At 37.0% G+C, this 26,618-nt stretch overlaps 1 protein-coding gene across 4 annotated transcripts in view; it reads left to right on the top strand.

Annotated features, from left to right (window-relative positions):
* Window positions 1-22,943, top strand: part of LOC127838660 (argininosuccinate synthase-like) — a 26,590-nt gene extending 3,647 nt beyond the window's left edge. For all 4 annotated transcript variants that reach the window (XM_052366525.1, XM_052366524.1, XM_052366526.1 and 1 more), the window contains exons 3-15: window positions 4,348-4,416; window positions 5,179-5,303; window positions 10,607-10,727; window positions 11,288-11,362; window positions 12,050-12,120; window positions 13,296-13,417; window positions 15,411-15,495; window positions 15,954-16,018; window positions 18,926-18,999; window positions 19,850-19,907; window positions 20,473-20,629; window positions 21,971-22,036; window positions 22,445-22,943. In XM_052366525.1, coding sequence (XP_052222485.1) covers window positions 4,348-4,416; window positions 5,179-5,303; window positions 10,607-10,727; window positions 11,288-11,362; window positions 12,050-12,120; window positions 13,296-13,417; window positions 15,411-15,495; window positions 15,954-16,018; window positions 18,926-18,999; window positions 19,850-19,907; window positions 20,473-20,629; window positions 21,971-22,036; window positions 22,445-22,493 — 1,137 coding nt within the window. In that variant the 3' untranslated portion in view covers window positions 22,494-22,943. The remainder of the gene's footprint in view (window positions 1-4,347; window positions 4,417-5,178; window positions 5,304-10,606; window positions 10,728-11,287; window positions 11,363-12,049; window positions 12,121-13,295; window positions 13,418-15,410; window positions 15,496-15,953; window positions 16,019-18,925; window positions 19,000-19,849; window positions 19,908-20,472; window positions 20,630-21,970; window positions 22,037-22,444) is intronic.
* Window positions 22,944-26,618: the final 3,675 nt, after the last annotated feature.

Genomic DNA, 26,618 nt, shown 5'->3' with positions numbered 1-26,618 from the left:
AATCAAGCAAGGTAATCGATCGCTTCTGATTTCACTGTGTGATCTCGCCCTTCAGCTTCACTTAACCGATTTATGCCTGGTGGACTCTCCCATCCTTCTAAATTGAACCAATTTATTAACAAAATTAAGGATGTCTAGTATATTTATTTCTATTTTTAGAATATTTCTTACAGAAATTCCTTAAAGCAAACAGCGCAGACCTTGATGAGACGCCGCATCATCATCTGGGCCTACGCTGTTTGCCAAGGCCTTTTTTTCTATACGCTAGGCATAAATGGGTTAATGTCGTCTATCAGATGTTCACGCAAGATGTTGCTGCATATTTACCAAGTAGATGAACAGTGTAGTTAAATTTATCCCTGAATTTGATTAGCTAGCATTGATTGAGGCGCGTCATGCGAATATAGGTCGTATGCCTAAGCGGTCCGCGTCTGGTCAGGAGCTTCCTTTCTGCAAATGAGACTATGAACACTTGATCAATTGAGCCTTGTTCTGAGAATACTGGGCTTAATGCATGTGCGTAAAGTGTCGTCCCAGATTAGCCTGTGCAGTCCGCTTTTATGGTATTGTTAGTTTCAAGCACAGGCACTCGGCATTAGCTACTAATCCCCCCCCCCCCCCCAAGCTGCTACCCCCTCCCAAACTCTAAAAATTGCCCATTAGTAATAAAAAATAACATGAAAAAAAAAGTTCGTCGAAATTTGTTTATTTTTGTTTTACTTATATATATATATATATATATATATATATATATATATATATATATATATATATATATATATATATATATAATATATATAAGTACACAAATATTTTGTTTTCGACGAACTTTTTTGTCACGTTTAGGCGAAAAGTGTCGACCCTGATTAGCCTGTGCTAATTTTTCTCAGAACAAGGCTCAATTTATAGAGACCAGCTTGGCTTCTCCCCAGACGGAGCCACTGCGCCTGTTGGTCTAAAGCTGCGCTGGCCGCTTATGACATAAGACCCATTTTCGAATGACGCGGGTTATTTGTACCAAACATGCATAAAATGTCTTTCGAACAAGCGCATCATGAGCATAGACAAATTCGTTAAAAAAAAAACTTTTCGCGTTAACATTTCCAATAAACAAAAATTGTTATAAACCTGTAAGATATGGTTTACTATAAATGTACATGTATTTGGGTCCTGCTCTGTGAAAAAAATTCGTTTCAGATAAGCTTTTGCAATTCGCATAGGCTATCAGGGACGATACTTTCCGCTAATATTTTTCGCTTGAAGAAAGTATATTCTTAGCAAAATTCCAGTTAAGGCGGGAAGTGTCGTCCCTGATTAGCCTGTGCGGACTGCATAGTAAAAACAATGTAATGCTAATCGGAACGACACTTTACGCAAATGCATTGAACCCTCTTTTCACAGAGAGATGCACATATGCTATTGCATACATGTAATTCGCTTTTCACTGTTTTAAAGAGAACATCTTTCGCTGTATCGTTAATTGTAACTAAATTTTCCATTTGAATATCAAAATCCTCGTGGTTTTCGCATCCAATCTGCCGTCCGATGTTTATATTGATTGAATGTACAGTGCCTTATTGTCACACTTTTTCGTAACGCATTATTTAAAGCGTTTTGCCAATCCTAGTTGTTGCAATTTAAACACGAATTCTCCGTCACATATGAGTAACGAATAGTTAGGTCAACTATATATGGAGAAAACATTGATTCTTCTAATTTCGTTACATTTTGCAATCTCGCAACATAGCATGTTACAAATTTCTCTTGACACGAACTATCAAAACTCTTCCGGAATGACCAATCGACTCAAGTTAACAGTGTTTTTGGCTGCTTTTTTCGCGTATCAACTAAATTGTATTGGAATTTTTGTTGTACCTATTCCTAAAATTCATTTTTAGCTCATCTATTTTTTGAGAAAAAAAATGAGCTATTGTCATCACCTTGGCGTCGGCGTCGGCGTCCGGTTAAGTTTTGCGTTTAGGTCCACTTTTCTCAGAAAGTATCAATGCTATTGCATTCAAACTTGGAACACTTACTTACTATCATGAGGGGACTGGGCAGGCAAAGTAAGATAACTCTGGCGTGCATTTTGACAGAATTATGTGCCCTTTTTATACTTAGAAAATTTAAAATTTTTGGTAAGTTTTGTGTTTAGGTCCATTTTATTCCTTAAGTATCAAAGCTATTGCTTTCATACTTGAAACACTTACTAACTATCATAAGGGGACTGTGCAGGCAAAGTAATGTAACTCTGACTGGCATTTTGACAGAATTATGTGCCCTTTTTATACTTAGAAAATTGAAAATTTGGTTATGTTTTGTGTTTAGGTCCACTTTATTCCTACAGTATCAAAGCTATTGCTTTCATACTTGCAACACTTATTAACTATCGTAAGGGGACTGTGCAGGCAAAGTTATGTAACTCTGACTGGCGTTTGGACGGAATAATGGGCCCTTTATACTTAGAAAATTGAAAGTTTGGTTAAGTTTTGTGTTTTGGTCCACTTTACCCCTAAAGTATCATAGATATTGCTTTCATACTTGGAACACTCGCAAACTGTCATAAGGGTACAGTAAAAGGACAAGTTGCATAACTCTGGATGTCATTTTTATGGAATTATGGCCCTTTTTTGACTTAGTAACTTTGAATATATGGTTAAATTTTGTGTTTCGATCCACTTTACTTCTTAAGTATCAAGGCTCTTGCTTTCAAACTTCAAATACTTTCATGCTATCATGAGGTTACTGTACCTGGCAAGTTGAATTTTGCCTTGACCTTTGAATGACCTTGACTCTCAAGGTCAAATTATTAAATTTTGCTAAAATTGCCATAACTTCTTTATTTATGATTAGATTTGATTGATACTTTGACAAAACTACTCTTACCTGACATACCACAATAGACTCCACCCAAACCATCGCCCGTGCCCCCCCCCCTTCCCCCCCCCGAATCCCCCCCCTATTTTTTTTTTTTTAAGATCATCTCACAAATGACCACCACACCCTCACACTATACCCCCCCACCCCATCCCCTCCCCAATTTTTTTTAAACGGTTAAAAAACAAAACTATTTATTTTGATTATTTTATGTTTGAAATACCGTCCAACCATCGCACCCAAGAATCCTCCACCATCCCCCCCTCCCCCACCCCCCCCCGAATCCCCCCCCCTATTTTTTTTTTTTTTTTTTTAAGATCTCACAAATTACCACCACACCCTCACACTATACCCCCCACCTCACCCCCCAATTTTTTTTTGAAACGGTTAAAAAACACAAATATTTATTTTTATTATTTTATGTTTGAAATACCCTCCAACCATCGCACCCAAGAATCCCCCCCCCCCCACCCTCCACCGCCCCACCCCCCCCCCACACCCCCCAATTTTTTTTCTCCTTTTTTTTGCATTTTTGGAACTTAATGTAATAAATGTCTACACCCCACTCAATGCACCCCTCTTCACTCCACCCCTCCCTCCTTTGTGATTGAAAATGAGAGTCCCTTCACCTTTAAAAAGAAAATAGATGAGCGGTCTGCACCCGCAAGGCGGTGCTCTTGTTTTGTTATCTTCTCTTTTCTTTAGCCATTAAAATTCAATGTAATAGATGATAATTAGATTGTTTTGTTGATTCGTTGATTACAATGTTTTTGAAAGCTAGCATTTAGATTTTTTCCACTTTTTCACGTAGCGTACTGAGTACGCATATACTCGAATCGCCGCTATTAAAAATCATGTTCTTATGTGCATACAAAATATGTCTGGTTTAAAGTCAAATGCCATATTGGCATTCATACTAAACCTGGTAATACTCTTTAAATGCAATAGTTGAAATAATTTTCGAAAGTCATACTGCATCTGGTACTACTCGATTAATATAACTAATTTCAATTAGACAATTTTCGAAAATCGACATTTCAATATTTAACTATAATCAGTGCATCCGGCCTTGCCCTTGTTTCCTTACAAATAAACTTTTGAGGTCGCCGTGGCGTAGTGGTGTCCGCCTAGCGATCAGGAGGTCACGGGTTCGATCCCCACTGTGGGAGCGTTCTTTAGATCTCCCCCATAGACACCAAGGAAACGGACTCGAGAGCGTTTCATATATGCTTAGGCTTGTTATGCAATCGAGCTGAAATAAATAGGTTTAAAAAAAATTGAAAAATATACACCAGTAAGTACTAGTTCTTAAATATGTCTCGATGGCAACGTTCTGAAAACAAGTAAGGCAGGTAGGCAAAATATGTCTAAATAAAGCAAGATTCGTGTTTTCCCGAGCTCCCGTCGAATCCCGCGGTCCCCGAGATTTTAGTCACGTGATAAAGTATGAATTAATTTGTGTCCTTTAAGGCGGACGTAGGTCAGAGTGAAGATTTCGAGGCGGCAAGAGCTAAGGCTGCCATACTGGGAGCGTCTAAGGTACCCCTATTTAAATATTAAACCATTTATGCCTAGCGTCTATGAAAAAGGGCCTTTGCAAACAGCGTAGACCCAGATGAGACGCCGCATGATGCGGCGTCTCATCAGGGTCTTCGCTTTTTGCTTAAAGGAATTTCTGTAAGAAATATTCTAAACATAGAAATTAATATACAAGACATCCCTAATTTTGGAAATAAATTGATCCAATTTAGAAGGATGGGAGAGTCCACTAGGCTTAAATGGGTTAACCAAAATACTGTAAAATCTGTTGTATTCGTCGGCATGAAATCTCGTTTTGTCTAGAAAACAAATGACATTTTCGTGCACATGTTAAGTCGTGGATTTCTGATTTTTGAAGAAAAAAGTTTAATTTGTGTCGGTCACTGTCCGATGTGTTAGATTCGTGGATCGGTAAAACCGAAGAATACTGGAAATAAACGAGAAATAATGTCCAACGAATGTTAATGATTTCATAGTACTCTTAACCTCAGTACATAGGTCAATTGGCTCATAATCGCCCCATTTGGTGCAAAAAGGGGGCCATATACCTCCTAATTGTAATGTCACATGGTACATGTTGTACCTATCTGCACTGAGGTGGCGAATTTATTAAATGAGTTTAGAATTTGAACTGTCGTAGTGACGAGTCAAGCCCCTATTGTTTGAAAAGTGTTTTTTTTAAATATAAATGCGATGCATATTGACCTGAAACATTAAAAACATTATCGAAAATGTGTTAATTCTTTCATTTGTTTTGTTAAGATGGTCATTCAAGACGTGAAAACGGAGTTTGTTGAAGAGTTCATTTGGCCGTCCATCCGCGCTAATGGACTCTACGAGGACCGATATCCGATGGGCACTGCTCTAGCAAGACCATGCATTGCACGGTAGTCTTGATTTTCTTGATAATTTGAACATCGCTACGGGAAACCGGGCTTAATGCATGTGCGCATATTAGCCTCTACTGTTTGCACAGGCTTATCAGGGACGAAATTGTTCGCTTGTATGGTGTTTTTTGTTTGAAGGAAGTTTGTTCTTTGCAAATATCCGGTTCAGAAATGAGCTGTCGTCCCAAATACTGACTCTCCCGAAATGTAATTAATCATGACATCATATTTTCACGTTTTACGAAAGAGAAATTAATTAATAACAAATAATTGTTAGTTATCGAATTACCATCAAAGTGTCCACAATAGATTGTTTAAAATAGTATGGTGATTTGTCATTGGAGGAAAACTAAAGGGTCTAATTGGTTAACCCATTTATGCCTTGCGTCTAGAAAAAAAGCCTTGGCAAACAGCGTAGACACAGATGAGACGCCACATGATGCGGCGTCTCATCTGGCTCTGGGCCTTTTGCTTAAAGGAATTTCTGTAAGAAATAATTCTAAATATAGAAATAATTATACTAGACATCCCTTATTTTGGAAATAAATTGATCCAATTTAGCAGGATGTGAGAGTCAACTAGGCTTAAATGGGTTAAAAAAAATGTAAGACTTACACCGCACATTTGCAAACAACTGCTATTAAAGTTATGATACAACAAGAGAAATTAACTGGATTGAAAGTTTTGTTAGGGTTTGGGAAAAGGGTTCAGATCGATACGTCGCCATTGACTCAGTTAGGCTTGAATGCCTTACCATCAACATATAGGAATATGCTGCTGTTGCTAGCACAGCCTACTGTGGTAATTGTGCACACTTCAGTTTGTGGCGCATAACAATTCGTACCTATGGTATTTTCTACATTTTCACATAAAAAGTTGGAATCGAAATCATCAGTGCTGCAATAATTTGTGTCTTGTTCTGTGAAAACTGGGCTTAATTCATGTGCGTAAAGCGTCGTCCCAGATTAGCCTGTGCAGTCCGCACAGGCTTATCAGGGACGACACTTTCCGCTTAAATGGTATTTTTAGTTTAAGGAAGTCCCTCCGTACCGAAAATCAAGTTTAGGTGGAAAGTGTCGTCCCTGATAAGCCTGTGCGGACTGCACAGGCTAATCTGGGACGACACTTTACGCACATGTATTATGCCCAGTTTTATCAGAACAAGACACATTTGATGAAGAATAATAAACAAAAAAAATACATATTTGTATACAAAGGTCATGCTTTTACTATACTAAATTCCAAGTACCTGGCATTGGTGTTATTATAATTTATACAGAGATGTATTACATGGAATGTCATGTTAACATGTTCATATATACGACTGTTTTGATGATTTTATGTCCCCCAGTCTATTCTGGGGAACATAATGTTTTTGCCCTGTCTGTTTGTTTGTTTGTTTGCGTCAAACTTTAAAATTGGCCATACTTTTAACAATATTGAAGAGCTAACTTGATATTTGGCATGCATGTGTATCTCATGGAGCTGCACATTTTATGTGGTAAGAGGTCAAGTTCATCCTTCAAGGTCAAAGATCAATTTATTTATTTTTTTTTTTTTTTGGGGGGGGGGGGGACATAGTGTTTCACAAACAAATCTTGTTTTTTCTTTGTCACAGTCATGTTCAGGATTTTTAAAGTATTAAAGGTATATCACTCACAGATAATATTATTACCCATGCTTCTCTTGATCAAGCTTTTCCCGAAATTAAAGAAAGAAAAAACTTGTTAAAAAGGTTAAAATAACCTGCCAATTACCGTCCCCGAATAAGCTTGTATTTTAGCGTTCGACACGGTTTTCTAAAAGCTCCATATGAGCAATATGTGCGCATGTCAGCTAAACATTAACAATCTTGCTAAAACGAACAACTATCCTCTATCCGAGTTTTTAATATAACTAAAATTATCCAGTTAACCCGATGTCTAAAATGAACGTCATACTTTTCATTTGATAGATGAAACGTGATATGAATTGATTACCAACTATAACAAAAATATCAATTGTATGCACAGCATTCAACCTGCATAATGGCTTTCAATAAAAACTCATACCAAATTTGCAATAACAATTAAACCATGTTTGCCTAGCGTCTAGAAAAAGTCATTGGCAAACCGCGTAGACCCAGATGAGACGCCGCATGATGCGTTGTCTCAACCGGTTCTCCGCTGTTTGCTTGTAGGAATTTCTGTAAGAAATATTCTAAATATAGAAATAAATATACTAGACATCCCTTATTTTGAAAATAAATTGATCCAATTTATAAGGATGGGAGTGTTCACTACGCATAAATGGGTTAAAAGTATGCATATTTTCCCACTTTGACCGGTATTGGTAACGTTCCCAATGTGGTGAGAAATAACACTATATAAACATGTGTGTGTAGGTTTTTGTCGAATATTAACCCATTTATGCCTAGTTGACTTCCCATCCTTCTAAATTTGATCAATTTATTTCCAAAATTAGGGATGTCTAGTCTATTTATTCCTATATAGAATATTTCTTACAGAAATTTCTTTAAGCAAACAGCGTAGACCCTGATGAGACGCCGCATTATGCGGCGTCTCATTTGGGTCTACGTTTTTTGCCAAGGCCTTTTTTCTAGACGCTAGGCATACATGGGTTAAACTCATAGTCCTTATCTGTTAAAAGTGTGACCCATTTCAGTGAACTTGTTTGATACTACATAGCTATGAACTGTAACATGTAGCTACACAAAATAGCAGTATTTATGTTAAACATACTAATATAGCCGTCTAAAGGATGCAATAAGATAATGATGTGCTGCCTAGATTGTACCTGACCCAAAGCAGACACCTGTACTGTGTACGTGTAGATACAGTTATATTAGTAAGAGGTTAACCCTTTGCATGCTGGGAAATTTGTCGTCTGCTAAAATGTCGTCTGCTGAATTTCTAAAATATGCATTTTTTTCGATTTTTTTCAAAGAATTCTATCAGAATTGCAAACAGTTTGGATCCTGGTGAGACGCCACGTTCTGTGGCGTCTCATCTGGATCCAAACTGTTTGCAAAGGCCTTCAAAATTCGGTTCCAGCACTGAAATGGTTAAAGACACAGGAAATTGTACCATGAACACAGCAAACAATATCAAGTAAAAGTTTTAATCTATTCTTATATACATTAGTGTACTGTTTACGGTTAATGTATTTGAAATCAAAATTCCAAAGATAAATGCATGGCATTCATATTAAATGACCTATTTATGACGGCATAAATTTGAAACTGGGATGAAAGCCTAGGCAAACTTTGTCTACCCTTTTCTTTTACACTCTTGAGCTGTTTTATTGTTCATCAATTTAGTCTATTGAAACCATTTTATACCCGTTATCTGCTTTTCTCTTTCTACATTTTGTACTTAAAAGGGAACAAATCTAAATTTTTTGTTCTGACCAAGTTCCCAATTTGAAGGTTAAAATGAAGAAATAAAAACAATTTTTGAAAACATTGATACTATATTTAAATTTTACGTTTGTTCCATCCAAATATCGACTAAAATTTTGAACTGTTTTGCATTTCGAATAAGTTCATTACCCTCATATACAATACATACAATATACAGTTTCTGCAGTGTAAATTTCAACACCGATGCCAAGCTGTTCACGGAAGTTTTAACCCATTTATGCCTAGCGTATAGAAAAAAGGCCTTGGCAAACAGCGTAGACCCAGATGAGACGCCGCATCATGTTTGCTTAAAGGAATTTCTGTAAGAAATATTCTAAATTTAGAAATAAATATAATTTAATTTTGGAAATAAATTGATCCAATTTAGAAGGATGGGAGAGTCCACTAGGCATAAATGGGTTAAGTTCTAACGTGCGTGAACCTGAGTCTCAAAGTTTTTGTTATGATATTTTGAAAATCTCACAGTTTTTCTTCACATATGCATTACACGTATCACGTTATGTAATATACGGATCATTAAATTCCACTTTTATTTCAATCCCTTCGTTATCTGATAGTACTTAATGCTTTTTTCTCTCAAACTTATTGTAAACTTTAATTTTAATTTGGAATAACACTGAAAGTAAACGTTTAAGAAGTCTTCAATTCCAAGTGTTTGGATTTGGAAGTTTCGGCTCTTTTATGACTGCAATTTTTTATTTTAAGGATTATTAGAAGTCATGTGATGAAAAAACAAGAAATATCTTTAAAAAAAGATATACGGCGTTGATTGTGGTCGATGTTTATAAACGATCAAAAGTTATCTCTATGAGATAAAAAGTAGCGGATGCCTTTTTTGTGCGCAGTTCTTAGCTACATCATAAGCAAATCAATTACGGGGTGTTGCGCCAGATTTCGTGGCTTATTTTGCTTTATGTGATATTATTACTCAGATATCTATATTTACAGAATAGAAAAAACACAAGAAACATGAAAATAAACGAGTGCATATAGGTCAGCCGGCAATACTCGAATCTTATTTAATTGCATAATTATAGTATAGCGAATTATTGTGCTCATGCTTAATAAACTGGTCTAAATGGATAAATATTTCTAATTAATTTTATAAAAATTGGTCCTTATCATGCAAATGTTGAAACCATATCAAAAATCGATGATTGACATACCACAATAATATCGCCGAATATCTTTATTTAGTATCTTTCTGATCAAAACAGACTTCAAGTGCACAAAGTTTACGAGACGGCGTTTATATAAAGATTTCTGCAACTGACCGCAAACTGACCTTGATACCTTGCGGATTGGAATGCAATGCATTACAGTCACTACGTTATTGTCAGTAAGACCGGTGTAACACAATGATCGCAACCCCTTCTGCGAACTCCGGTGATGAACTGTATATAAACTCTGACTTTCACAAATGGCCGCGCATTGACCCGAACCTCGCGGGTTGAAATGCAATGCAAGTAAGTACTAAATATGACAACATAGCCTTTAGTATAAACGCTTTTGCGCTGGTAATTCTCTGAAAATAAAAGGTGAACGCACAAACTGTATTTATGTCGAAAATTGATTGTAAAACTGTTTTATCTATTGAGCCTTTTAATTAGAGATAAAATTGTTTCATGCAGTAAAACAGTGTTACAAAGACGCGGATATGTTTCCAATGTTCTGGTGTTATACTCAAATCAGCCAATGGAATAAATGAAGTGTATTCATTCGTACCTAGCCGCGGGAAATTTTATTTGAGTATTATTGGACACTTACAAAGTTCAAGTCAGGGTGAAAAGCTGGCTTAATACAGCTTACGCCGAAAAACTAGGATTATTTTATTCGCACATTCGCAAACAAAAGCTCTTATATTTTTACTGATCACTTTTAGGGCCATGATAAAGGTTGCGAAGGAAGAAGGGGCCAAATACGTGGCGCATGGGGCCACTGGAAAGGGAAATGATCAGATTCGCTTTGAACTGTCCGCATACGCGCTGCATTCAACGATTGAGGTAAAAATGTGTGATGTTTATTTTAATTGTGTTTTATTCTATAATATGCGTTAACTTAATAATATTTTGAATAAATGTTCATGTTTGTTATGAGTTGGTGAAATGTGCATTAATTGACAACAGTTAATCGAATGTAGACGATTCTTTTTCGTTGAACATGTTTAAAGTTCTTGAATAATTTGATTATTTTTGGAGATCGATTAAACGTTTCTGTATTGTCCTTATTATCACCTAAAAAATGGTAAAAGAACATGTTAAATTTCCAAATTAAAAACAAATGCATTTTTGTTGATTTGTCATTCGTTTGATTATAAACCCATTTATGCCTAGCGTCTAGAAAAAAAAGCCTTGGCAAACAGCGTAGACGCAGATGAGAAGACGCATGATGCGGCGTCTCATCAGGGTCTGCGCTGTTTGCTTAAAGAAATTTCTGTGAGAAATATTCAAAATATAGAAATAAATTTATTAGACATCCCTAATTTTGGAAATAAATTGATCCAATTTATCAGGATGGGAGAGTCCACTAAGTATAAATGGGTTAAATAAGCAATTTCGTGTAGGTGATATCACCATGGCGCCTGCCCGAGTTCTACACGCGATTTAAAGGTCGAAACGATTTGTTTGAGTACGCAAAGGTGACTATTATATTTGAATCGGAGCCGCGTTCTGGGAAAATGGGGCTTAATGCATGTACGTTAAGTGTCATCCCAGATTAGCCTGTGCAGTCCGGGATGACACTTTCAACTTTTATGATTTTTTTTTTGTTTAAATGGAGTCTCTTCTTAGCAAAAATTCAATTAAGGCGGAAAGTGTCGTCCCAGATTAGCCTGTGCATTTCTTACATGCATTATGCTCAGTTTTCTCAGAACACGACTGATATTTGTATCGCAGCCGCGTTTTGGGAAAATGGAGCTTAAAGCATGCGCATTAAAGACAGCAGTTGCTAACCTTGGAATAACACTTTAAGCTCATGCATAACGCCCCGTTTTCTCAAAGCGATGCTCATTTTGATATGTTTAAGATACCTGTTGACCGTTTATGTAATTGTTAATGTTAAGTTATATATTATGTTTTCAGTTACACATATTAAGTATTTTAATAGATTTTAATAATTGTAATATGGATGGTATAATGACGAAGTGAACAGGTACATTACAAAGAAAATAAAAAATATGCGTATTATGGACACACATTGCTTGTAATCAGAGTCGGTGTGAGCACACGTCAATAACATTTTAATGCTTTAAAATATATGCTTCGGTAACCTAACCTAAACATGTCTTAAGCTTAATACTATTTAGGTGTTTTCGTGTGTTATTCAGGAGAAGGGAATACCACTTCCGGTGACACAAAAGGATCCATGGAGTATAGATGCGAATCTAATGCATATCAGGTAACGCGAGATCTTGATTCAATATGGGCCATGCTGTGTGAAAACGGGGTTAAATGAATGTGCGTAAAGTGTCGTCCCATATAAGCCTGTGCAATACGTAAAGCGTCGTCCCATATTAGCCTGTACAATACGCATGGGATAATCAGGGACGTAACTTTACACTTTTATGACATTTTTTGTTTGCAGAAAGTATGTTCTTAGCAAAAATCAAGTTAAGGCGGAAAGTGTCGTCCCTGTTTAGTCTCTGCCCACTGCACAGGCTTATCTGGGATGACATTTTACGCACATTCGTTAAACCCCCTTTTCTCACAACGTGGCTCATATTATTTCTACATACATTTAACGTTATGTACAGCTGTGGTCAAGCTTTGGAACAACAATTTTGAACTCTGTATGTAATTCAAGTAATGATCTTTGCATTAATTAAAATGTATCAAAATTCGTAATATGTGTAATGCCGTATTTTCTTAGTTGGGTTAAGGTGCATAAAATAGATTTGCCTTTGTCCGTCTATCAGTTCGTTTGTCCGTTAGTCCGTTCATCTGATTACTTTCAAATTTGCTGCGCGTAATTCGAAAGGTGCACGTGAAAATCCCTGACATATTGCCTTATTTGGGCATACTAGCATATTCGATTTGTATCTCTTATAAGTAAAAAGAGTATTACTGTTAGTTAGATTTAACCCATTCATGCCTAGCGTCCTGAAAAAAGGACATTGCAAACAGCGTAGACCCAGATGAGACGCCGCATGATGCGGCGTCTCATCTGGGTCTGCGCTGTTTGCTTAAAGGAATTTCAGTAATTAATATTCTAAATATAGAAATAAATTTACTAGACATCCCTAATTTTGGAAATAAATTGATCCAATTCAGAAGGATGGGAGAGTCCACTAGGCATAAATGGGTTAACTTTATATGCATAATAATCAACGAGTTAGTTTGTGCAGCTTTCTCTTTCTGTGTAATGCTTTTTCGACACGAGTGAAGTTTGTTTGATACCGAAGTGGAAAGCCGGGACAATTGTGACCTAGGTGTTTGCAGTGGGCATCTGTTCAGTTTGTGCACATGTATGTTTGGCATATTATAATATAAATGCAAAGCAAACCTCAAACCCACCACCACAATTACAGTCATCATCATCTACGGCATTATATTAAGTCCGTATTTTATGTATAGCTACGAATCCGGCATTCTTGAGGACCCTCAGACGCATGCGCCAAAGAAACTCTACGTAATGACGACACATCCGGAAGATGCCCCGGATGTCCCCACTGTGCTCGAGATAGAGTTCCAAAAAGGTGGGCGGTGTGTTTGTTTGTTTAAATTGATCTCCGTAATCAACTGGTTTTTAGGCTGTCAGCTCAAATACTCGCAATTCCCCAGGTTTATCTTGTTTACCAGAACTACTACTGTGTTTGCATACTAATGAAAGAAGCGGACTACTTCAATCAGTTGTATGAGGAGAATGGACGCATAAATAGTTTTCATAGCGAATGCCAACACATGTTATGTGGTGATCCTCGGATGGTGAGGTTTATCGATATACCAACCAATCAATAAGTGGATTTACATTTTTATATAATATATTTATACCATCCTTTGAAGATCGAAAAAGGCGCCATCTAGCTAGCAGTTGCACTGTCCTTCTGTGCGTTCGTCCTCCGTCCGTCTGGATGTCCGTTCAAAAAAAAATCGCCCCAGTCATAACTTTGCTCCAAATTGATTGATTTTAAAATAACTTGTCTCACATGTGAGTCATCATTAGACGACGTTTCGCGCGTAAAATCCGCCTCCTGACCACCAAGGTCAAGGTCACATTTACCCAGTTAAGCCTAGTGGACTCTCCCATCCTTCTTAATTGGATCAATTTATTTCCAAAATTAGGGATGTCTAGTATATTTATTTCTATATTTAAAATATTTCGTACAGAAATTCGTTTAAGCAAACAGCACAGACCCTGATGAGACGCCGCATCAGCTGAGTCTACGCTGTTTGCAAAGGCCTTTTTTCTAGACTCTAGGCATAAATGGGTTAAGATATAAAATTGAATCTGGCCATATAACGTCTCATCAATATATTTTCCATTATATTGAAAGATTTTAGAATTACTTGGTAGGAGTATAAACCACCGTAAGAGGGCATGTCGCATGTTGCCATCAGTTTCCAAACCTTTAGGGTAAAATTAAAATAAAGAGAGAGGTCGAAGATTACATTTTGAAATTAAACTGTTTATGAGTCGCGGTCTGAGAAAACTGGGCTTAATGCATGTGCGTAGAGTGTCATCCCAGATTAGCCTGTGCAGTCCACAAAGGCTAATCAGGGACGACACTTTCCGCCTAAACTTGATTTTCGGTAAGGAGGGATTTCCTTGAAACTAAAAATACAATAAAAGCGTAAAGTGTCGTCCCTGATTAGCCTGTGCGTACTGCACAGGCTAATCTGGGATGACACTTTACGCACATGCATTCAGCCCAGTTTTCTCAGAACGCGAATCATATTTATTCTTATCCAAGCCATAACATATTTGATGAATTTAGAAAGAACTTGGCACAAATGTTAACTATCCTAAGACGACGTGAACCTTGGAACCACTGTCGTCCTATCTCAAAGGTCAAGGTCACAAAAGTCAATGTGCAAATTTTACCATTTAATAGCTTGATTCATGTCATCATAGCGAAGCATGATGCAGAAGTAACGATTAATATAAGTAAGTTAATATCACAGCTGGAAGTCACAAATACTTATAAAAACACTAAATTGTGGTTTTGAAAATATAACAATCATAGATTTCTTAATACCTATAGGTAATCAAGGTTCTTGATTTTCTCAGTCGATTTTAGCCAATGTGAGTATCAGATTATGTCATGATGGTATTTATTTAACAGACGTCCGATATTTTCCTGAGCGTTTGATTTATGTTGTTGTTTGAAGATCACTGTCCAATTGCAGCCACACAAATACTTCAAATCAACGAATATTTATTTCGTAAAATAAAGTGAGAATGCCCGAAGACAATCTCACGTTCGCTCGTAAATGTTCGGATATCGTAACGAGGAATTCGCATGGAATACATTGTCACACAAAAATAAAAACTAGTATTTTGTATCTCGTTAAATCTATGTTGCCAGACCACATCTAGCGTTGAAATCTTGCTTTTACTGGAAGGGACCATGATTTTCATGAGATAACTTTATTGTACGAAATATTCGTTGATTTTGAGTAGTAATGTGGTTGTACATTGTGTTAATATTAAGGTGATAAAATCTTTTTGATACGTATATTTTATTGAAGGGCTACCAGTGAAGGTTGTTAACAAAGACGATGGGACAACTAAAACGAAAGCACTGGACTTGTTCATTTATTGCAATGAAATTGGGTAACATCACAAAATGAGTCGCGTTCTGAGAAAACTGATCATAATGCATGTACATAAAGTGTCGTCCGAGATTAGCCTGTGCAGTCCACACAGGCTAATAAGGGACGACACTTTCCGCTTAAACTTGATTTTCGGTAAGGAGGGACTTCCTTGAAATTAAAAATACCATACAAGCGGAAAGTGTCGTCCTAGATTAGCCTGTGCGGACTGCACAGGCTAATCTAGGAAGACACTTTTCGCACATGCATTATGCCCAGTTTTCTCAGATCACAATATTATCAGAAAAGGAATTTGGAATTGAATTATATGTTTGAACAATAAGTACATCCTAATGTCAATATATATGACATACGATTTCCTTCCTAGTGTTGTCAACTTCTAACCATGCATTGATTTGTGGAACAGAAAATCTATTTTAGACAAACACGCATGAGTTTGAATTTATTGCAACGTTTCAGAGGAAAGCATGGCGTCGGACGGATAGATATCGTTGAAAATCGTTTCATTGGCATGAAATCACGAGGTAGGTTATGTAGATTACAATACTCAATAATGTATTCTCAAAAATGTATTTTTTGTTGAGTCCGTTTTATTCTGATACCAAAGCTTTATTCTTTACTTGTGCCTGCGTGCGCACGTCCGCGCTTCAATCGGTTCATTCGTCGTGCAATTAAAAACGAACGCCTCCGATAAACTCCGTTTGAGAACTCAAAGGTCAAGGTCAGACTTTAAAGGTCAAACGACATATTTGGGAATAATTCAGCTTGTATCGTGATTCTTTTGAATATTATTTCGCCAATCTTCACAGAACATGTGATCGATGCCGTTAGGTCAAAGATCAATGTCACACTGGACTATCGAAAGCCTTAGCTCAAAGGTCAAGGTTATACTAGGGTATCGAAGCCTTAGCTCAAAGGTCAAGGTTATACTAGGGTATCGAAAGCCTTAGCTGAAAGGTCAAGGTCTTACTAGGCTATCGAAACCCTTAGCTCAAAGATCAAGGTCATACTAGGCTATCGAAAGCCTTAGCTCAACGATAAAGGTCACACTAGGCTATCGATACCCTAAGCTCAAAGATCGAGGTCACACTAGGCTATCGAAACCCTTAGCTCAAAGATCAAGGTCACACTAGGCTATCGATACCCTTAGCTCAACGATAAAAGTTACACTAGGCTATCGATACCCTAATCTCAAAGATCAAGATCACACTAGGCTATCGACACTAGGCTATCGATACCCTAAGCTCAAAGATCGAGGTCACAATAGGCTATCGAAACCCTTAGCTCAAAGATCAAGGTCACACTAGGCTATCGATACCCTTAGCTCAACGATAAAAGTTACACTAGGCTATCGATACCCTAATCACAAAGATCAAGGTCACACTAGACTATCGAAACCCTTAGCTCAAAGATCAAGGTCACACTTAGCTATCGATACCCTTAGCTCAACGATAAAGTTCACACTAGGCTATCGATACCCTAAGCTCAAAGATCAAGGTCACACTAGGTTATCGATACCATAAGCTCCGCGAGCAAGGTCACACTAGGCTATCGAAACCCTAGGCTCAAAGATCAAGGTTACACTAGGCTATTGATACCCTTAGCTCAACGATTAAGGTCATTTTAGGCTGTCGATACCCTTAGCTCAAAGATCAAGGTCACATTAGGCTATAGATATCATTGGCTCAAAGATTAAGGTCACACTTGGCTATCGATACCCTAAGTTCAAAGATCAAGGTCATACTAGGCCATCGGTACCTTAGCTCAAAGATCAATGTCGCACTAGGCCAGCAATACCCTTATTTCAAAGATCAAAGTCACACTAGGCTATCGATACCCTTAGCTTAAAGATCAAAGTCACACTAGACTATCGATACCCTTAGTTCAAAGATCAAAGTCACACTAGGTTATCGATACCCTTAGCTCAAAGATTAAGGTCACACTAGGCTATCGATACTCTTAGCTCAAAGATCAAGGTCACACTAGGCTATCGATACCCTTAGCTCAAAGATTAAGGTCACACTAGGATATTGATACCCTTAGCTTTAAGATCAAGGTCACACTAGGCTATTGATAACCTTAGCTCAAAGATTAAGGTCACACTAGGCTATCGATACCCTAAGCTCAAAGATCAAGGTCACACTAGGCTATCGATACCCTTAGCTCAAAGATTAAGGTCACACTAGGTTTTCGAAAACCAAATATGGAGAAGATACAGCTTGTCAGAACGTGAACTTAGTTATTAGGCAATAACCCCCAAACACACAGAAATTCGGAACGGTGTTGTGGAAATCGGATCTGTGTGGCAGTTTAAAAAAATGATGAATAAGTAAAATAATACTCTTTTTTTGCAAAATAAACGCATACGTATCGAGAGATATACATTCAACATAGTTATTGGTTAACACACTGAACGTAGTGTTTTGTTGCCTTTTGATATGGCTCGTCAAATCATCTGTTTTATTTCCATGTCGTTATTTCGTAATCCACGAACTGTGTATATTGCCGGGGCTTTCCGTGTCTGCGAGTCCACATCTATGGAACTGTTTTGGAGATAATCGTCAACATCTCAAGAATGAAAACTAGTAAAGGCTGACAGTTTTTTTTTAAGTATATTTGTGTTTGTTTTTCTTTTTTTTTCTTATTGCAAGTAGGGATTTATTCAAACTTCTTGGATTTTAAAACGTTGTCAACGTTATTTTAACGAGAAATATCTACACAAGTCTGGAAAGATGCTTACATGTTTCGTTATAACTATTTATTGGAGGTGAATTTCCGTGTTTGTTATTATTTTATCAGAGTGCTTTGATAGTGAAACAACGCATTGTTTTGCATTTACACTATACGAATCAAACCGGTAAACGCTAATCAGTGCTTGATAAACCGCCTATTTTATATCTTTGCATGTTCTCAACTGGTCACTGTCGGCTGTCAGTTGGCGCATTGGTAGGAGAACGGGTTTTGCAATTAACTTATACCTCAGTCACAAATAGAGACCGATCACCGTCCGATCAGCGGGCGTGTCTAGTCTTCTAGATGCCTTGAAATCGGACAAATCGCCTGGCGACCGGGTTATTTGTGACTGAAGTATCACCTAGGTAACATCCCCGCTCCCGGGGAATGCTAGCTAGGATGGTGTTTCCCATACCGGACAGGTGAATTTCCTTCAGTACTCCGGCTTGACCCCACAGCATAAGACCACATCAATATGAAATATAATTCAGTAAAAACAAAAAAAGCTGTGTATGTTTGATTTTGCTGTGGTCTGGTGCTGTGTGGGGAATCCGGAGTACCAGGAGCAGACCACGCCTGCCCGGTTACCACTGACCGAACTAATATACTTCCGGGCACGGCTATTGAACCCGGATTGCCGATTTACCAACCAATGCGCCAACCGGACACCCATCGCAATTGAATACCGTTCTTTGCAGGTATATATGAGACCCCAGGGGGCACCATTCTGCTGTCAGCACACATGGATCTCGAGGTGTTCACACTTGACCGGGTAGGTTAACCCTTTGCATGCTAGGAAATTTGTCGTCTGCTAAAATGTTGTCTGCTGAATTTCTAAAATTACCATTTTCTTCGATTTTTTTTCCAAAGAATAGCCAACAGTTTGGATCCTGATGAGATGCCACGTTTTGTGGCGTCTCATCTGGTCCGAACAGTTTGCAAAGGCCTTCAAAATTCGGATTCAGCACTGAAAGAGTTAATAATTCAGTATGAGCAAAATGCATGTGCGTAAACTGTCGTCTCACAGTCCGCACTGGCTAATTAGAGACAACAATTTTCGCTTTTATGGAATTTTGCGTTGAAATGAAGTATTTTCTCACTTTTGTAGCGAAAAATACTGTCTAATCGAAAAGTCGTCCACTATTAGTAAATTTGCTTTGCTTTGCTTTGCAGCTTCGTCAAAAATCATCAACATTTGTTTTCATTCGGAATAATGAACAAAGGTTTAGTTTTGGCAACACATGTGTCTTTTTAACTTAACATTAAATGTACTTTGATTACGCCACGTGCTTGTAAAGTCAATGTATGACTCCATTATTTTTAATTCATTTTATTTCGTTAAGATGGACCTTGCATATGCTTAAAATAAGGCATATTTGTGTGATTTATAATTCGTAGATTTTGTAGATTTTGTAGATGTTTAAGAGGAGACTTCGGACCGAAAATATTGTTAATCATTTGATTTCGCGGACCCACTAAAGCCCACGAAATTGAGTGTTGGCTAAATAAAATTGGTTCCCAGAACTACTACTTATATTATTGCATTGAGCTCATTATTTCTTAATATTGCATATACTGCTATAAACGTATACATCGTCTGAACGTGTATATATTTTTTGCAGGAACTTCGTAAAATCAAGCGAAAATTAGACGCAGAGTTTGCAGAACAGGTTTACAGAGGTATGGTAAAAGGGTGAATTAGTGGGCACATCCGGTTTAAAGAGATATTGCTATTTGGTGAACAAATGGTCAGAACAAGTTACAGAGGTACGTCTAAAGGGCGAATTAGTGTGCAGAACAGGTTACCCAATATATGGCTTTATGGTGAATAAGTGTACATAACATATTTAGAGAGATATGACTAAAGGGTGTATAAGTGTGCAGAATATGTTATCAAAGGCGTGGCTATAGGGTGAATGAGTACGGCTTAAGGGTGAATTATTATGCCGAATAGGTTTACAGACGTCTGGCTATTAGGCGAATAAAATCATGTAAAACCAGTATACACAAGTTTAGCTTTTTTTGAAGTTGTGTGCAGAACAGGCTTACAAAGGTGTGGCGATAATGCGGACTGCACATGCTAATCTGGGACTTCACTTTTCGTACATGCCTTACGCCCCGTTTTCCCAGAGCGAGGCTCAAATACATAAGTGAAGCGAACTAAAACGCGATTTAATCTATGTAACCAGGCTTTATCGTTATTAATTGAAGCGTACTTAAAAGAACTTTAATATTACGTTCCCAGGCTTTTGGTTCAGCCCAGAGGCGGAGTACACCCGGAGGTGCATCGCGCTAAGCCAGGACCACGTTGACGGCACGGTGACGGTGAAAGTCTACAAAGGGGGCGTGTACATATTGGGAAGAGCGTCGCCACACTCCTTGTATAACGCGGAGTTGGTCAGGTAATGGCGGGCGTTGTCACACTCACTTTATAACGCGGAACTGGTAAAATAATGTCATCCGCAGCATCAGAAGCATTAGCAGCAGCATCATTAGCAGCAGAAGCACAAGCAGCGCCACAGGCCGCTTAAATTACGACAATAGCAACAACTTTAACAATTATATAAGTAACAGGCATTTTAATCATCTCAACTTCAACTTTAGAAGCATCAAGACAGTAGCAACACAATCATCATCAACATCAGCGACAGTAGAAGCTGCAGTACCATTAGCCGAATGAATATCAACAAAAGCATCACATGTTACAAATCTACCAATAACAACAACTTAGTCATCATCGACCGCAGAAGTAGAAGCACACCAGCATTAGTCACTGCAAAGACAATTAACGTAACAAAACACAACCACCGAAAACACACAAAATTAATCATAAACAGTGTTCCTATTACATGCATTCACAAATAAAATGTATCTTACACCATAATCAACATTATCATGTTTGTTCAAATAAATCACATTATAGTTTACATCATCATCATCATAATCATCATCCGTATTTTATCCTTTTGTCATTACAAAACTAATCCTCTTCAACCTGCACCTCCTCCTCCTCCCCCTCAAAATATCATCATCACCACCATCATTATCGTCGTCGTTATATTCAGATGTGCGATTTCTTCTCCTTTCAGCTTATTTTCTCCCTTTCAACATCAAATCAAATTTACTTTACAAATAGTTATTGACTTTGCTGGATCTGTGTACAAATGAAGAGTTTTATTGAACCCTCTACTTGTATGGCATTTTTCTCACATAAGGTGATTATTTTAGACGCGTTCTGATAAAACGGGGCTTAATAAATGAAATTTTTCGTTTAAATGAAGTCTCTTCTTAGCAAAAATTCAATTTAAGCGTAAAGTGTCGTCTCTGATTAGCCTGTGCGGACTGCATAGGCTAATATTGCACATACATTAAGCCCTGTTTTCTCAGAACAAGGCTCATTTAATCACACCACTGTATATAAAAATATATTTATAAAAAATAACCACGAATGTTCATGACGGCGAATATAAATGAATTTACAGTAATGAAGAACTTTAAACCATATATGCCTAGTGGACTCTCCCATCCTAAATTGGATCAATTGTTTGCCAAAATTAGGGATGTCAAGTACATTTATTTCTATATTTAGAATATTTCTTACAGAAATTCCTTTAAGAAAACAGCACAGATCCTGATGAGACGCCGCGTCATGCGTCGTCTCATCTGGGTCTACGATGTTTGCAAAGGCCTTTTGTTTCTAGACGCTAGGCATAAATGGGTAAAGCAAATCTGTATTGTTTCAGCATGAATGTACAAGGGGACTACGAACCAACTGATGCAGGCGGCTTCATCAAAATTAACGCTCTTAGGTACGTAAACAATTCAGTAATGAGGATGGTGTCTGGAATAGGAAACGTTTTTTTCGAAAAAAAAACAACATGTATCTGAATAAACGGTATCCTGCAGATCGGAATATTTAGGATATTCGTATATTTGGGGTATCCGAATATGTGGGGTATCCGAATATGTGGGGTATCCGAATATGTGGGGTATCCGAATATCCAGCACAAGGATAACAAAAAAAACACGTTATTTTAACAGAAGCAGTTTAATTTCTTTGTTATTTTTACTTACGTTTAAAGAAATTTTAAGTTATTTTGAAACAATATTTGCTGTGTTCAAAGCTTTTGAAAACATATATATGCATATTGTTGAATATCAGTTAATACTTGGTTAACATGTTATGGCAGCTTGAATAAGTATTTTTGACATTTCAGAATAAGAGAATACCAACGTCTTCGGGCCAGCGAAACTTCGGGGAAGTAACTCCTTCTGAATTGGTTTTGAATTGTTGCCCTTAAAGACAACAGCGCGATGTTTCGGGGACGTTAGTATTTTGAGTCGTGTTCTGAGAAAACTGGACATAATGCATGTGCGTAAAGTGTCAGTCCGCACAGGCTAATCAGGGACGACACTTTCCGCCTAAATTTAATTTTTGATCAGAAGAGACTTCATTTAAACGAAAAATGTCATAAAAGCGGAAAGTGTCGTCCCTGATTAGCCTGTGCGAAGTGCTCAGGCTAGTCCGGGACGACACTTAACGCACATCAATTATGCCCAGTTTTCTCAGAACGCGAATCATTTTGTCTCAATCGTCTAAGATGAATTATCTTAATAACAAATATTGACTTGTATCTTGGGGTACAAAACTACGAAATCATTTTATCAAGTATTTGTTCAATAATCAGGTAAACAAAATTAAATGTATTCAATCCATATACTGTTGTTTTGTTTCTTCCTGAACGAAAGTATCGTAGTTGTTGGAGCGGCAACAGCCACCATTGTTATTGTGTTTGCGGTAGTAGTGTTAGTCGTACTATTAGTTGTTCTGGTGCTAGTGGCTGTTTGGGTGGTGGTGGCTGTGGTGTTTCTGGTGGTGATGGTGGTGGTTCTAGTGGCAATTCTGCTGGTGCTTGTTGTTGTGGTTGTTGTTTTGGTTGTTTAGGTGAAAGTATAGGTAATGGCCGTGGGTCGAGTGGGTCCAAGTGATGGTTTTGCTACGTTAATTTAAAATTAATAACTTAATGTAATGTCGAAAAAACGATCACAAACGTTCAACTCTTTTTCTAAATTAAGAAAAAATGTATTGAAACCCAGCGCAGATTACCAAATTATGTAATCGTTCGATACAACAAATAGGTTTGGTCGCGTTTGTAAAACAACCAACTTGTTTACGCCGTTTAACCGTCTTACCTATTTAATGGCGAAATGCATAGTTAATAATATCACATACATCAGGTGAATTACTGGGTGGAAATAATTATGCCAAGCTTTAAAGGGACTTGTTTACATAACACGAGATGACGTTTCAACTTTTTGCCTCAGAGTCCAGCACATAAATGAATGATGTTGATCACAGAGTGAAAGTACACTCAGGGCGTAGAAACATTTACAAAACATTTAACAAGCCTACACACGCGAACCGATTGAATAAGTTGGAGCGTTACTGTTGCTTTCCTAAGATTTTGTACTTATTTTAAAGCTGCTACGTCGCCGAATTGCAAAAAAAAATGAAACATTGTTTTGTGTCAACTTAAAAAAATATTTGTAGTTAAATAAAATCGCCTGAAGTAATATTGTTAAGAAATTATTAAATTGATAAACTTCCTGGTTCATGTATGTTTCAAATATATGCTCAAGGCGCAATTCGGGTATTAAAAGCGTTTGTTGTTGTAGTAAAATTACCACGTACCGGTAACTAACTAACCTATCAATATAACTTGCGGAATCACCTTCTTTACAAATAATACATTCGAAATTATACTAGATAATAGCATCCGCCTCTACTTTGTAGAGGAGCCTGGTTTAATGCTCATAGGCGCTCATAATGTTTCCAATGTATTTCAAATGTTTGTTTTATACTTTCTAATATTGTTCAATTGATAGATATAGAAATAAATATCATCATTAAAATACGTATACGGCTACTTTTAATAAACTATAGGAAACAGATTTTTATTTAATGCTTTCCGGTGGTTTATACAGAAATATCAGTGAATTAAAACTGATAATTTCACTGTTTCAAACAATGAAAATTATGAGTGAAAATTATCGATAATTTTCACTGTTTACTGTGAAATGACGTCATTTTTTGACGAAATGACGTCATTATTCCAGCGAAATTCTTTAGTTGAACTCTTTAACAATGCATATAAACGGTGAAAAAAGCATAAAATAAAAAGAAAAATTGTTGGATTTGGTGGAATATCGTTTTTTATTCAGTCGTGATCATAGAAACTATTTATTTTCACTCGTGGCTGCGCCACTCGTGAAAATATTATTTTCTATGATCACTCGTGAATTAAAATCGATAATCCACCGAATCCAACAAATATCCTCTATATTGTATGTTTCATTCAAAGTAAGTCTCTTCTTAATGAAAATTCAGTTAAAGAAGTGTCGTCCATTATCAGTCTGTTGTTTTCTTGTCTTGCTACCAGTCAGTAAATTCAAGTATTGATACGCGTCGCTCAGTTTTGTCACCTAATATCGATTCTATTTAATTGAAAATATTACACGAAATACGTTAAATTGCCTTATATGAAAAACTTGCATGTTCTTACTGTAACTCTCAATGCGTTTCAGAACTAATGTAATTGCAGATGCTTTGTTTCTTTTTTCGCCAAAACATACTTTTATTCGCTGTCAGCATTTTTGTGCGTTTCTTCTGGCAGTCGTTTATCTGTCGTTTGTATTTATCGGCTTAGAGGTTCAAACCATGCTGTTCATCTTTTACATCGTATGCATAACGTATCACAACTAACCAAGATTTTACCTAAAATCGTAGGCAAAAGTATAACAACTCGAAATCGAGTGGTGATTTTTTATTAACAGATAACAAATAAATACTGGCGTAACAGATGTTGTATCAAGTAAACCGGATGATGAATACTGCGCAGGAGATGCATGAGGTGGCACACAATCCGGACAGTAGTTGAACTCTTGTATTGGTTTACTTGCCAGTTCTGAAAAAGTAAAACATTTAATATTCATTTCAAATATTGATAATCCGCTTTCTCAAAACCTATTGGAAATACTAGTAATAATCGCCGCAGATGACAAAGATTATATGCATCGATACACTAGAAGTCAAAATGATCATGACAATGATTAAACTTTTCAACCTTTTTATAAAATGGATTCAAATAGACGAACATTTTTATAAAATTGATTCAAACATTCGACTTTTCAATAGCGGTTTTGAATATTCGATCTTGTTATATAATTGATTTAAAATTTTACCCGTTTTACGAAAAGCATTAACATATTCGAACATTTAATATAATTGAATATCCTTTCGTCCTCGTTAAAATAACAAAAACGTTTTTGACAACCACGGCTAATTTGACATTGGGTAAAACAATGGTTCAAGATTGCAATTAATCAATAATGTTATCAATAGTTACAAATTGCATGTACATAAGATGATTGTTTTCTGGTTTACGATAACGCATTTGTGGCAACAAAAAGTTCAGAGTTATTCGTGTTCGAAGTCCATTGATTGCCCAATAGTTATTCTAAATGTACTTTGGTTGCCCAATATTTATGCTAAATGTACTCACGGTGCGGAGAAGTTGCCGTAGATCAGGGTGGTGGATCCGGTGCCAAGTCTGTTGTTACCGTTGAACAGGAAGGTCAAGAGGAACAACAAACCGAAAAGGGCGAGAACTGAAAACGAAACGTGCAAGCATATAAATATAGATGCTCATCCGATTAATCTACAGGATCGCCCCTTTTTTAAGAGAAGGTTGCATAGTTAAACGAGTTATGATGAGAAATTATAAAAAAAATCACTAGCATTAAGATTCGTAAGCGTACAATGCACTTAAGCAGATATAGAATCTCATATAACTCAATGTTGTTAAAATATTTTAAACATTGTCGCGATACGCAGCAGAAAGAAAGCAATTGAGTGGTTTTGAATTGTTTAACATATTTTGTATAAAAGAGATAATTTTATATTAGAGCTACTTACGGCCGCCACTTCCAAAACCGCTTCCTCCCTGCTGGGCGGGGAAACCACCGTAACCGAACTGGGCGGCAGCCATGCCAATGATGCAGGCAAGAGCAAGAGCGATAACTGCGACGGATTTCATGATTGCTGATTGGCTGGCTGTAAAAAGAAAGTCCCATGAATACGGTGATTGGTGTCTATTTATATCACAATATTCATTGTATTAACAGTTTTGTTAAAATCTTAAGTAATGATGTGTGTAACATATGTTTATTTCACTTAATCTTTTAAATAAATGTTAAAAACGATTGTCTTTTAAAACCTTGTTGAGTATTGAAATTTTTGCCGTTGATCATTATAAATTATTTTTATTTTGAAACTGTTATAACTTCTTTTGAAAACGTACGAATTGAAACACGATTTGTTCATTTCATATT

The sequence above is a fragment of the Dreissena polymorpha genome, chromosome 7 (assembly GCF_020536995.1).
Source record: "Dreissena polymorpha isolate Duluth1 chromosome 7, UMN_Dpol_1.0, whole genome shotgun sequence".
Taxonomy (NCBI): domain Eukaryota; kingdom Metazoa; phylum Mollusca; class Bivalvia; order Myida; family Dreissenidae; genus Dreissena; species Dreissena polymorpha.
Note: the sequence above shows the minus strand (reverse complement) of the source record. Positions and strands in the feature narration are given on the sequence as shown.